The 13,837-nt window shown below is 43.2% G+C and overlaps 1 protein-coding gene across 7 annotated transcripts in view; it reads left to right on the forward strand.

Annotated features, from left to right (window-relative positions):
* Positions 1-13,837, forward strand: part of arhgap32b (Rho GTPase activating protein 32b) — a 539,127-nt gene that overhangs the window by 453,843 nt on the left and 71,447 nt on the right. For all 7 annotated transcript variants that reach the window (XM_078530751.1, XM_078530768.1, XM_078530760.1 and 4 more), the window contains one exon: positions 1,221-1,370. In XM_078530751.1, coding sequence (XP_078386877.1) covers positions 1,221-1,370 — 150 coding nt within the window. The remainder of the gene's footprint in view (positions 1-1,220; positions 1,371-13,837) is intronic.

The raw sequence follows: 13,837 nt of genomic DNA on the forward strand, positions 1-13,837 counted from the left end.
TCTGAGAAGAAAAACTACAAGGCTATTGGAACAGTAGTTAACTGAATAATCAGTTATAGGGCTCAGAAAAGTGATCAGCTTAGCGGGGGTGCGACTGGAAGACTGAGTTTAGGGAACTCATTTGTTTGCTCTGCAGTTGAAGAAACAGTGAATTTAGATTGCAGCTTTTGGATGTCTGGGGGAGAGATATGATTTGGATGAGAAGCATCAGATGAATGCTCAGGAATTCACCGGAAGCAAACCATTTGCAATTGTGCCAGTCCCAAGCTTTGTATTAAGTTCGTGGTAACTCTTCATTGGCTTGTGTGTCTTTAAAGATATTGCTGGGATAAAAGTATAGTGGGAATTTGAATCGTCATCTTCTATTTGTTTTGAGATCTTGCCAACCTTTTTGTCTGATGTAATATAGTTCACTTTTCTTATTTAAATAAATATTTTATTCTTTGTATTAAAAGTTCATTAGCAGACTCCTGTGAATGTGTTCAGTAACTTACCTCCACGTTTCTTAAAAAAAATAGGAACTACCAAGCCACAAGCTTCAATCTGGGATCTGACTTGTTCAATATTAATATCAGCTGGAATCATAACAATAGGGACATAACGCATGCCTACAAATGCTCCATGTCCTATACCGAAACTCTCCCTTAGTAGCAGGTTCTATATCTCTGCTCTTGCATGTTTTCTCCACTCATCCGGTATTATAGTTCACTACAATCCAGCTCCACAGGTACAGCAGCTGTTGAAGGAGACTGTTGACCAGCCACGTCTTCCAGCTTCTTGATAAAACAATCCAAAACTAACCCCAGTCACCTCTGGTACACCATCTTTACCCACTGGATCGTCAAGGAACCTTGTTCAATTACGATTCTTTCCATTTTATTCTCGCCTCTTCTGGACAACGTAGAGTAAAATAGTGATTGTGGAACAGGAGTTATGACTGATTTTTGTAAGCCATCCTCCATTGCCCAGCAGTCCTGAGTCTTACCTGTAACTGTCTGCCACTGCACAGACCAGCAATTATAAATGAGGCTTTCCTGGTTTATGCAGCTCGTTGATCTGTAAGAAGTGTCTTTACCTATTGAATCATTGTGGAACCCTTTGTTTCCTTATTATAATTTGTCTCTTTTCAACCACCTTGCAGGTGCCTGTAGTTGTCAAACGTTCACTCTGCTGTAAAGTCAAAATGTACTGACTTTCTATTTCTTTCCTTTTTGTTCCAGTTTCAAAAAAACACGGCAAGCTCATCACCTTTCTGCGCACCTTCATGAAGTCACGGCCAACAAAGCAGAAGCTGAAACAGCGAGGAATCCTGAAGGAGCGTGTGTTTGGCTGTGACCTTGGTGAACACCTGCTCAACTCTGGTCATGATGGTAAGGCACAAAAGTGCAGGAGTTACCTGGTGGAGTTTATATAGCGAGTATTTCACTGGTAACTGGCATTCTGTTATTTGTTTGTGGTTTTCCTGTTGAATTACAGCTGTCTACTTTGAGACTCTGTGTGAGTGACGTGTGTTAGTCATGTGTTAACCTGTGCTGTGGTTTTTGATATCAGTGTTTTATGCAGATGAATGTTCAGTCTGGAAAAAATTTAGATGTGTTTATCATAGAATCATAGCATGAATACAGTACAGAATGAGGCCATTCAGCCTGCTGTGTCCGTGCTGGCTCTCTGAAAGAGCACTCAACAGCACTCAACTAGTCCCATTGTACTGCCCTTTCCCTGTAGCCCTGCAAATATGTTCTCTCTGGATGCTTATCCAACTCTCTTTTGAAAGCCATGATTGAATCTGCCTCCATCGCACATTCGGACAGTGTATTCCAGATCCTAACCACTCACTGTGTAAAAATGTTTTTCCTCATGAGGCCGATGGTTCTTTTGCCAATCGTCTTAAGTTGGACATCTCTGGTTCTTGATTCTTGTTCCAATGGGAATAGTCTCTCTCCATCTACTCTAACTTAATCTTAGTTCCTCTGGACCTATGCAGGACAATGGACAGTCAGCCTCTGCCACCGGCCTGGGTCTATCACAATCTCTTTCGCTAAAGCTCAAGAGGTGTCCCACTCTTGGAGGATGTACTTCACCAGGTCTTCTTTGGCTGGCCCAGTTTTCTTTTTCCAACTAGTGTCCATTTTACCTCCACCCTGGCGGACAATATGGCCAGGTGTCCTGCCAGCCTCAATTATCTCTCCGTCATGATGTCCTGCGAGTGCCTCTGACCAGCCCTCTGTAGCACTTCTTCATTGGCGATGCTGTGTCTCCATGTAATGCCCAGGACCTTATGCAGGGAGCGCTGGTGAAACTTACCTTTGCTGTTCTCTTCCATGTCTCGTTGGCATAGATTGTGGTTGTTATTACTATGAACGTGTAGAGTCGCAGCTTCATGGCTGTGTTTATTGTGTTGGATGCTCAAACCATGTGCAGCCTGGAAGACCGATGCTGCTTTGCCGATTCTTGTATGGATGTCGATCTCTACATCACCTTCCCTGGACATTTTCTTCTTCGGTAGAGGAAGTGGTCGATGTTCTTGATATTCTGTTGCCCAGTGGTGAGGGCAGGGCATTGTTGCCTTCCAGCCGTCACTGTCTTGGTCGTCTTGCAGCCGATGCATTAATCAACTTTGATGCTGCTACTCGCAAGACTGGTGGTCATATCTTGGAGCACTTGCAACTCTTCAGCCAGCAAGACAATGTCATCTGCAATTCCAGGTTCATCTATCAGTAGTGTTGCCAATGGATGGTAAAGTCTGCACCCACTGTCATTTTCCTCATGATAAAATCAAATGACCAAGAGGATAAGGAATAGGGAGAGTATGCAGCTTTGCTGTATTTCTGTAACGACTTTGGAGTCGTGATGCCTGTGCTGGTCTTCAAAGCAGCAACAGGAGTCATGGTATAAGGCTTTGAAGGTGTTAACATAGCACTCTGGGATGCTATACTGTCTCACTACATACCAGAGTGACTGCTGATGGATGCTAGCAAAGGCCTTCTTGAAATCAAAGAAGTTGATAACAAGAAGCCTCTGATACTCTGGGTCCTGCTCCTTTCTGATGTTCCTGAGCATAAAGATCTGCTCACAGCATGATCTGCCACCCCAGAAACCTGCCTATTCTTCACAGAAGAACAAGATGTGGAATCTGTTTAAGTGGAGCTAAGAAACAGCAAGGGACAGCACGGTTGGAGTTGTTTATAGGGCACCAAACAGTAGTTGTAGTGTGCGGCAAGGTATTAAGCAGGAGATTAGAGAAGCATGTAGCATGGGTAATACGGTAATCAGGGGTGACTTCAACCTGCATATAGACTGGGTAAACCTAATGAGCACTAATGCTATGGAGGACTAGTTTCTGGAGTGTGTTAGGGATAGTTTTCTAGAATAGTATGTTTAGAAATCGACTAGGGAACAGGCTATTTTAGATATAGTATTATGTAACGAGAAAGTGCTAATTAATCTTGTTGTAAAAGAACCTTTAGGGATGAGTGACCATAATATGAATTTCCCATTATGTTTGAAAGTGAGGCAGTTCAATCTGAAGACAGGGTGTTAAATGTGAGCAAAGCAAGTTATGAAGGTATGAGGGGCAAATTGGCTGAGGAGGATTGGAAAAATACATTAAAAGGTATGACGGTACACAGGCAATGGATAATCTTTAAATAATTATTATATAGGTTACAGCAGCTATACGTTCCTTCAAGGCACAAAGACCCAAAACGAAAAGTCAGCCAACCATGGCTAACAAAGTTAAGGATTGTATAAGATTAAAAGAAAAGGCCTATAAAGTTGCCAGAAATAGTAGTAAATCTGAGGATGGGAGGATTTTTGAAAACAGCAAAGGATGACCAAGAAACTAATAAAGAAAAGGAGAATAGAATATGAATGCAAACTTGCAAAAAAAAAACCCATAAAATCGGACTGTAAAAGCTTCTATAGGTACATAAAAAGAAAACGTTTGACTAAGACACATGTGAGTCCATTACAGGCAGACTCAGGAGAATTTATAATGGGAAATAGAGAAATGGCAGAGAAGCTAAATTATTACTTTGAGTCTGTCTTCACTGAGGAAGGTGCAAGAAATTTCTCAGAATTAGAGATCCAAGGGACTAGGAAGAATGAGGAATTGAAGAAAATTAGTAAGAGGGTTGTATCGGAGAAATTAATGGACCGAAGGTTGATGAGACCCAGGACCTGACACTCTACATTCCAGAGTGTTGAAAATAGTGGATGCATTGGTGATCATTTTCCAAAATTCTGTAGGCCTAGAATGGTTCCTGCAGATTGGAAGGCAGCAAATGTCACCACACTATTTAAGATGGGAGGGAAAGAGAAAACAGGGAACTACAGAGCTGTTAGCCTTACATCAGTAGTAGGGAGAATGCTGGAATCAATTCTAAAGGATGTGATATGTGGACACTTGGATATTAATGACCTGATTGGGGATAATCAATATGAATTTATGAATGAGAAATAATGTTTGACCAACCTGTTGGAGTTTTTTGAGGATGTTACTAACAGAATTGATAAAGAGGAGTTGTCGAATGCAGTATACTTTAATTTTCAGGAACTCCCCACAGGAGGTTGGTTAGCCAAATTAAAGCACATGGGAAAAGAGGTAATATACTAGCATGGATTAAGCATTGAGTAACAGGCAGAAAATTGAGTAGGAATAAATGTGTCATTCTCATGTTGGCAGGCTGCGACTTGGCCCTTAGTGTTCACAATATTGTAAGGAACATATCTTTTTATTTTCTGTTGGACTGTGGATTAAAATTACAATGACTGCAGGTTGAAAGACGTGTCCCCTGGCACAGGATAAGAGTTATATACAATGTTGCAGCCCTGGAACGAAGTGTGCCATGAAAGACAGGATGGTGCCTGAAAGGAGACCTGGACCAAGGGAGCTGCCTGGTAACAATGTTTTAATTGGCTCCTGACCAGGTGACCAGGTTTTGTGTGAGAGCAGTGCAGCAGAATAGCTCCTAGCCTGAAAGGAACAAGACCTAAAACCTCTTTCTCCTGTGTGAGGAAGATTCCGGTAATTCCACAATAATAGCTAGCTGGCTTTTCTTCTCATATCTCTATAACCTGCTCTCTTTCTGAAAACCCCTGTCAAGAGGCAAAGGGGAAAATCACTGTTAGAGACACTGAAAGGCAAGTGCTCAAGCAGTGAACTAAATACTGAAAGTGCTGGAAGACTACCTTGTGTCATTAACAAGAACTGAAAGGAAATTGGAAGACATCAATCAAAATCAACCCATTGAATCCTGTTCTCCGGAATTGGTGCTATTGAACTGTTTTATCCCACCCTTAAAATCCATGTTTTTGCCTGTCTTGTATGTTTGTGTTTATAGGGTTTTAAGAAGGGGTAGAGTTTAGGTTATAAAGTTAAAAATTAGCAGTTCATGTTCTTTCTTTTTGCCACTGGTTAACAACAGTTTGTTCAATAAACAGTTATTTACTTATTGCATTTACAAATCTGGTGCTCACATTCTGTTAATCTAAATTAAACAGATAGAATTGGAGCAATCTGGTAGATTGGTCGAACTTTTCACATTTGTCGCGGCTTTGGGAACAGTATTACAGCGCACTATCCCCAGTGAGTCATGACAATATACATCAAAGATTTGGATGTGGGGCCAAATGTAATATTTCCAAATTTGCAGATGACACAAAACTAGGTGGGATTTGTGTTGTGAGGAAGATGTAAAGTGGCTTCAAGGGGATTTGGACAGACTCAGTGAGTGGGCAAGAACATGGCAGATGGAATATAATATGGGAAAAATGTGACATTTTCCACTTTGGTAGGAGAAGTGGATCTGCAAAGTATTTCTTAAATGGTAAGGAATTAAAAAGTGTAGGTGTACAAGGAGACACGAGTGTCCTCGTCAGTATGTCACTGAAAGCTAACATGCAGGTGTAGCAAACAATTAAGAAAGCTAACGGTATGTTAGCAAGAGGATTTGAGTACAGCAGTAGGGAAGTCTTGCTTCAATTGTACATAACCTAGGTTAGACAGCACCTGAAGTGCTGTGTGCAGTTTTGGCTCCCTCACCTTAGGAAGGATATTATTCCATAGAGGGAGGACCATAACGCCCTCACCGCTGCTTCATCCTTGTCCTGGACACTGTATCTCGCTGATGCCTAAGATGTCAAGTCGATAGGTCCTCACCTCTTGCAGAAGCTGAGAATCGTCCCACACCAGAAGTGTGTTCAGACATTCCGGCTGCCAGTTCTGGTGATGTTTTTGGTGTTGACGATTGGGTTTGTCGGATTGGACTTTCTTTCGGCTTCTATCCAGTCCCATCACACATACGTCTTCAGATATGCCGTCCTCTCTGTGCCGGGGTTTGCTGGAATGGCCACTTCTTGTTGTTTCAGTCGCAGTGATGTGTTTTTACAGGGTGAGAATGCTAGCTCCATGCTCAACTCTCCTCCTTATTTACCAAGGCTGAGGACTGGCTTCCACAGTGTTAAACTCTGTCTAGACCCCTCATAATTTTGAACACTTCTATAAAATCTCTTATCAACCTTCTCTGTGGAAACAATCCCAGCTTCTTCAATCTATCCGCATAACTGTAGTCTTTCATCCTTGGAAACATACTCGTGAACCTTTTTTTGCACTCTCTCTAAAGCCCTCAGATCCTTCCTAAAGTGAGGTGCCCAGAATTGGACACAATAGGTTAGTTGAGGCTGAACTGGTGATTGTTAAAGGTTCATCCTAACTTCTTGCTTTGTACTCTATGCCTCTCTTTATAAAACTCAGGATCCCTTTCAACCATTATCTCAACCTTCAACGATCCCTGCACATTTGGCCCCCAAGTCGCTGTTACTGAATTGCACCCTTTAGTTTATATTACCTCTTCTCATTCTTCCTACAAAATGTATAACTTGGCACATGTCTGCATTAAATTTCATCTGCCACATGTCCACCCATTGCACCAGCCTGTTTGTCCTCGTGAAGTCTATCACTATCCTCATCACCATTCACATATTGGCATGTTTTGTGTCATCTACAGATTTTGAACTTGTGCCATGTACATCCCCAAGACCAGGTCATTAATACAGACCAAGAGAAGCAATGGTCCCAGTATCGATCCCTGTGGAACCCTGTTGTCCACCTTTCTCCAGTCCAAAAAACAATCCTTCACCACTGCTCTTTGTTTCCTGTTACTCAGCCAATTTAAAATCCATGCTGCCACTGTCCCTTTTATTTCATGGGCTTCAACTTTGCTGCCAAGCCCATTATATAGCACTTTATCAAAAACCTTTTGGAAGTCCAGGTACACTACGCTAATCACATTACCCTCATTGACTCTTTCTCTTACCTTTTTGAAAATCCCAAACCAAGTTAGTTAAATGCAATTTGTCCTTAACAAACCCTTTGCTTAATTAAGCCACACTCCTCAGAGTGACTTATTTTACTTCCAGATTATTGTTTTTAAAAGCTTTCCCACCACTGACTAGCCTGAAGTTGCTGGGTTATCCCTGCACCCTTTTTGGGTAAGGGTGAAAAATTTGCAATTCTCCAGTCCCCTGGCACCATGTCGTATCAAAAGAGGATTGGAAGATTATTGCCAGTTGCTACCCTTACTTCCCTCAGCATCTTCGGATGTAACACATCTTGGTGATTTATCAACTTTGTACAGCCAGCCTATCTAATATATCCTCCTATCAATTTTTAGCCCATCCAGAATCTCAGCTACCTCTTCTTTCACTGTGGCTTTTCAAATGCTTCCATGGACTAGTCCTTCCCTATCTTCGTAACTTCCTCCAGCCCAATGACCTTCCAAGATCTCTGTGCTGCTCTAATTTTGGCCTCTTGCACATCCCGATTTTAATTGATCAACAGTTGGCAGCCATGTCTTCAGCTGCATGGTCCCAAGCTCTTGAACTCTCTCCTAAAACCTCTCGCCCTCTCTACCTCTCTCACATTAAAACAGCCCTTAAAACCTACCTAATTGGCCAAGTTTTCACAACCCTGCCCTTATATATCCTTATGTTCTTCGGGGTCAATCTCCTTTGAAGTGCCTTGGATGTTTTACTCTCTTAATGCCGCTATATAACTGCATATTGTTGTTGTCCAAAGAGCAGTTGATTGTAACAGAAGAGCTTGTTTGGTTTGTTTGTTATGTTGAGGCCCTGTGAGCCTGGCAAAGATACTCGAGAAGATACTGCTGAAAGCAATGGTCTTCAGTCAGATAATTTGCTAAGCGACAGACTCTGATGTATGAAAGCAGAACGCACACAATATGTTTCTATTACATTCGTGGGAAATCTTTAACATCAGATCACAGCAAAGATACCACAATCGCTACCTGACCTTCAAGTTCAATCTAATAACGTTATTGTAGGCAAATGTTTATCTGGTTCAGTAGCTGTCAAAATATATATGGGATAATGGTTGCAATTTACTATCTGCTCGACTGTCTTCAAGATGCTAATAAGGTGCATTTGTTACGCTCATGCCCATCAGAATAGGTTTGTTTTTAACTCGTGTATTGTGCTTGTGGTTTGGTTTCAGTGGCAGAGCCTCATTCCTTGCAGTTCTGAGCCTGTGCAGTAATGACTGTTCCTCCCATTGCATAATTCTCTCTACCCGTGCATGGTGTGATGTGGAAAATTGATTTATCAATATTTAGAATGAATCTCAAACAAAAAGGTGAAGTGATTGCAAGGTCTGATGTTGGAGTGTGTCACTGAAAGAGCTTTGAATCATGACCACAATTTGCCATTGAAGAATTTCCTGGCTTAGTTGGGCCTGGGTAATGAGGTAGTCATTTTTAAAGGTTGAGTGATTCACTTCCCAAACCTGCCCAGTTAGCTGACTACAGCTGGGGCATTGGTGAGAAAACTACAGTGCCCCTTGGCCAGGGGAGGGGAAATTCAGCCAGCTTTCTTTGCCGTCCTGTGATCTGTGCTGGAAACTATGGACTGAGGTTTCACCTTGACGTGGAGTTGGCTTTGGAGATAGGCGTGCCTTTCTTCCAGCATGCTCCTGCCTCCAGCCTATTTCCAGGGAGGTGACTTCTGAGGAGTGATGGCTACCTACCCGCCAGCAGTCGAAAGCCAATTAGACCAATTAAAGTGTCAGTTGTGGGCACTCTTCACACGCCATCTGGATTTCCCAGATCACAGGCAGGCCCCCTGATGTGGCTGGAGCCTGTAGATGGAATAGTGGCAGCCTCTGGCGGCAGGCCAGAGGGGGTGGAAGGGTGGCCAGAAGTGCATCCTACAAAGCATGGAGCCACTGGGTCTGTGAGAGCCACAATTGCAATCGTGTTGAGTGGCTTCCCTCTGCAGTGATGGCCTGGCAGCTGTGACCAAAGTATATTTTGTACCATTTACAAGTCTACAGGTGGCACCTCCATATTGAGGCGTCCTTTTAGTTCCTCCCAAACTATAAAGGCTGCACTCACTTCTGCTGGTGGGGCTGCTGGCTGCCTAGACCCCCGGGCTCTCTCGTTGGCCCTCCCAGCTGCAGAGCCCATGTGCCATCTTTAATTGGACAAGATTCCCAGAGGCAATCTATTAGTTGGCCCCCTCCTTGAAAATCCCCAGGGTCCCGCCATGGCCACTTCTCAGTTTTGTTACCCAGAATTCAGCTTGGCATCAGGATTGGAACCCTGGAACTAAAATTCAGCCCTTTATGTAACTGCTGGCAAAGGAAACCTTGCTGCCCTAGTGGCAGATGGAATCGCTTTCCAAACTGCAAGCTCACATATGAAGAATGGCTATTTGGGTGGACTATTAAATGCTGCTGGTGCCCATGGAAGAGAAATATTTGGGGATATTAGAGGAAGGTTTTCAGGATATGAAATTCTATAGAAGCCATGAATGGCATAACACAGACAAGTGCACTAGGTAAACACTTGAGGAAAATTATGAAAGTCTGAGCATCACACAGGCATGGCAGGACTCTTTTTTTGTATGGGTACTTACCTGATTCTATGAACAGCTGTACTGTATTCAATATCAAACTCTCCAGCTCCTTGTCAGTCTGTAATCCTGCCCCAGGCCGTGTCATCCCCTGCCCCTGGGCTATGTTCCCCTCTGCCCTGGGGCTGCTTCCCTTCCCACCCACCCAGCTCCGGGGCTACATCTCTCTCCCCCAGCCTCTGGGCTGCATTTCCCCCGCCGGCCCCCCAGCCCCAGGGTTGTGTTTCCCCCCGCCCCCAGATCCAGGGTTCACATCCTCCTCCACCCCCCCAGCCCCGGGCCTGCCTCCCCAAACCCCCAGCCCCAGGGCTGCCTTCTCCCCTCCCCCCAGAGAACACAGAGATCTTGGAGGGTAGTAGGGCTGGAGTTTAAAGAGATAGGGAGGGCAAGCCCATTGACTGATTTGAACACGAAGATAGCAATTTTAAAATTCAGGGCACTACTGGACCAGTCAGCAACACGGATGATGGTTGGGTAGAATGTGGCGCGAATTAGGATACGGCAGGCAGAATTTTGGATGAGCTGGAACTTAAAGAGTGAAGGATAAGTGGCTGGCCAGGTGAGTGTTGTGATGGTCAAGTCTAGACGAGTATGGTTGAGGTTTTCAGCAGCAGATAGGCTGGGCAGTGACAGACAATATTACAGAGACAGAAGTCGGTAGCCTTAGTCATAGAGAAGATGTGGGGTTGGAAACTGAGTTCAAGGTCAGATTTCACGTTGAGGTTGTGAACAGTCTGGATTGGTCCCAGACAGTTGCTAGGGAAAGGGATAGAGCTGGTGGGTAGGGAATGCAGTTTGTATTGGGGCCAAAGACAGTGACTTTAGTCTTGCCAATGTTTAATTGGAGGACACTTTTGTTCATCTAATGCTGGATGGTGGACAAACAGTGTGATAAATTAGAGGCAGTGTAGGGTTTGAGAGAGGTATTAATGAGGTAGAGTTGGATGGCATCATTGTTTTGATGATGCCATTAAGGGGCAGCGTGTGGAGACACCAGAAGTAGTAATTTGACAGTAAGAAGAAAAAATATTGCATGAGACCCTCTAGCCATGACTAGATTGACGGGACTGGAACCAGGCAAGGAGAGGTGTTGGAGGAGGAAGATATGGCTGCTTGTGACAAAGGTTGCACACGTGTCAAAAATGATGAGGAAAGGTAGGTTACTTTTCTGCCTACCTCCAATAACTTTTCAACCCCTTGTTTATCAAGAATCTATGTGCCTCTGCCTTAAAAATATTCAAAGACTGCTTCCACTGCCTTTGAGGAAGAGAGTTCCAAAGACTCACGACCTTCAGAGTACAAAAATCTCCTCATCTTTGCCTTAAGTGGGCAACCCCTTATTTTTAAAAAGTGACACCTACTTCTAGTTTCTCCCACAAAAGGAAACATTCTTTCCACATCCACCCTTTCAAGACCCCAGGGGTTCTTAGATGTTTCAATCAAGTCACCTCTTACTCTTCTAAACTCTAGCGGATACAAGCCTAGTCTGTCCAACCTTTCCTCATAAGACAACCCACCCATTGCAGGTATTAGTCTGGTGGCTTGAATTAGTCTGAATGTTCCCTGTGAAATGAAATGGTGATTTTAATGACTTGTAAACCTGCCTTTGTAACTGAATGAAACTAACCAAAGTTGTTTCAGAATAATACTTGCTCCTACAATGCTCATTGTCATGATGTACTCTATAAAATGAGAGCAAACTCAGAATCTCCTGTACTCTGGTTCAAATTGGAATGTACTCTAGATTGGCCCCTGTTGGCTACTCTGCGTGCAGTATTCCTGGAGTGAGGACACTTGCAGTATGGACTGGATTATTACTGCTAAAAGGAATAAAATTAGCACTGGAAATATTAGAATGATACAGTGATCATGGACAGAGAAACAAGGCTCTGGAGTGGAGATAGTCTCTGCCTGTACTGCTATTTGATTTAAACTGTGATATCTGAGGATCCCTTTGTCCATTTTGAAGGGGTGAATCTCCTTTCCATGTTGTCCTAATCATTGCAGAAACAATAGAACCCACTGCTTTCCCACTTCTGATTGAGAGTTTGCAGAAGCTGCTTAATTAACCCAGCATGTTTCTCAGGCCTCTGACTATTGTCATAAGGACAGAGAGATTTTAGGAATAAGAAAAAGTTATTCAGTACGTTAAACCTGTCCCTCATTCATTAATCCCACCATCCCACCTTCTCCCCATGTTTTTCATCCTCCAGCAATATGTTCAGTGATCTCCTGATCATGTTTACAATGTCCACCTCAGTAGGCTTCCCTTAAAACTAATTCCATAGCTCGATTACCCTTTGGGTGAAATGTTTCCTCTGACTTCTCTCCTTGTCCCAATTCTTACATGCTCCTACCAGGGGTTGGAACATTTATCTGAACCAAATTTTGTGAATCCCCCTTACAGAATTCAATGTTGTCAGTTTGCGGGGTGGACTGTGTACTTTTTACAAACTACAATTTGATAAAGAAGTCAAATATAGAAATTGAAGCAAGCCTCAGTTCCTCTGAGTATAAGGAATATTCACTTGATGGGTGGGATCTACTGGGAGATGTTGATTATCTATTTCTCTGTACATGTACCCTCTACTAGGATAGTGACACATGCAGTGCAGGGCTATTGCAAGGAGGACTGGGCATGGCCTCTCATGCTCCTCTTCAGGGCTCATAAAAAGTTGGGTCCCAGATAGATTTATTGTTTGGAGTATCTGCTCTATATTGTTAGGCACCATCCTTTTTATATTTTATCTTGTTCCATGATTGCCTCACTAACTATGACATATAGGCATGATGGTGTGGTGTTGTGAAGAAGTGATGTGACAGAGGAAGTTGCTGTTCCTGCCCTGATTTTGTGCCTTGCCATGGATGCCAAGTTCAAGTATAAAGCAAAATACTGCACGTGCTGAAAATCTGAAACAAATGAAGTGTTGGAAATACCCAGCAGGACAATAAAAACTTAGGGAGAAAACAAATATATGTTTTGAGTGTGGTTATGCCTTTTTCATATATGAAAATGGGAGTGTGAAATGCTAAAGACCAGAGCGAGATGGTAAGTTGAATTGATGTAATAGTGCTAAAAACAAAAAACTACTGCGCATGCTGGATATAGTGCAGTGTGTAAAAGAGAAGAATGAGAGGTGCAGGGGCTGCTACCTGCAGCCAACAGCAACTGCTGAGTATGGACTGAGTGGATGGCCAGTGTTGGCATTGCAGACTTTGAAGCTAGATTCCATGCTGATGGAGGATTTTTACATGTTACCCTGTTGGATGGTTATTGTTCTCTGTAGGGTAAGGCAATTGAATGTAATTGGAGCTCAGTGCTCACTGGAAAGGCATCTCATGGACTGTTTGGTAAATTCCAAGTACTGATTAGAAAGGCTAATTGCAGAAAGGGTTTTAAAAGGTCGGATTTGATACTCCTCAGTATTTGTACAGAACAGGAAGTTAAAGTGACCACACCCACACAGTGATCCCTGGTAGATTTTTCGTTCACCTTAATGCCTTGTTGCCTGAAGGTGTGACTTGAATGGGCACAGTGCCATGGGCGGCAGCAGACACCAGTATCTCAGCCATGTGGGCGGCCTTCAGGAATGAATTTGCCGAATGTTAGCAGGCTGTTCAAGTACGGGGAGCATTAGAGCTGAACTTCACCTTGTTCCCATCTAATCATGAGCAAGAGTGGGACTCCAGGATGAATTTATTTTCCTCCTTAGTCTGGAACACTTCCTCAGTTGAGCTGTTACACTTGGGGTTTGGTGCAACACAACAAAGAAATATATGTTATAATCTGCAATGGCAAGGAAAACATGGAAATAGGTTTCATCCATTCAAAAATGATGAACAGGGACAGAAGGTGACATCACTGGAGCTCACACACAATGCCTAATATGTTCCCTATGCTTTCAAGCAT

The sequence above is a fragment of the Cetorhinus maximus genome, chromosome 2 (assembly GCF_964194155.1).
Source record: "Cetorhinus maximus chromosome 2, sCetMax3.hap1.1, whole genome shotgun sequence".
In the NCBI taxonomy this organism is placed as follows: domain Eukaryota; kingdom Metazoa; phylum Chordata; class Chondrichthyes; order Lamniformes; family Cetorhinidae; genus Cetorhinus; species Cetorhinus maximus.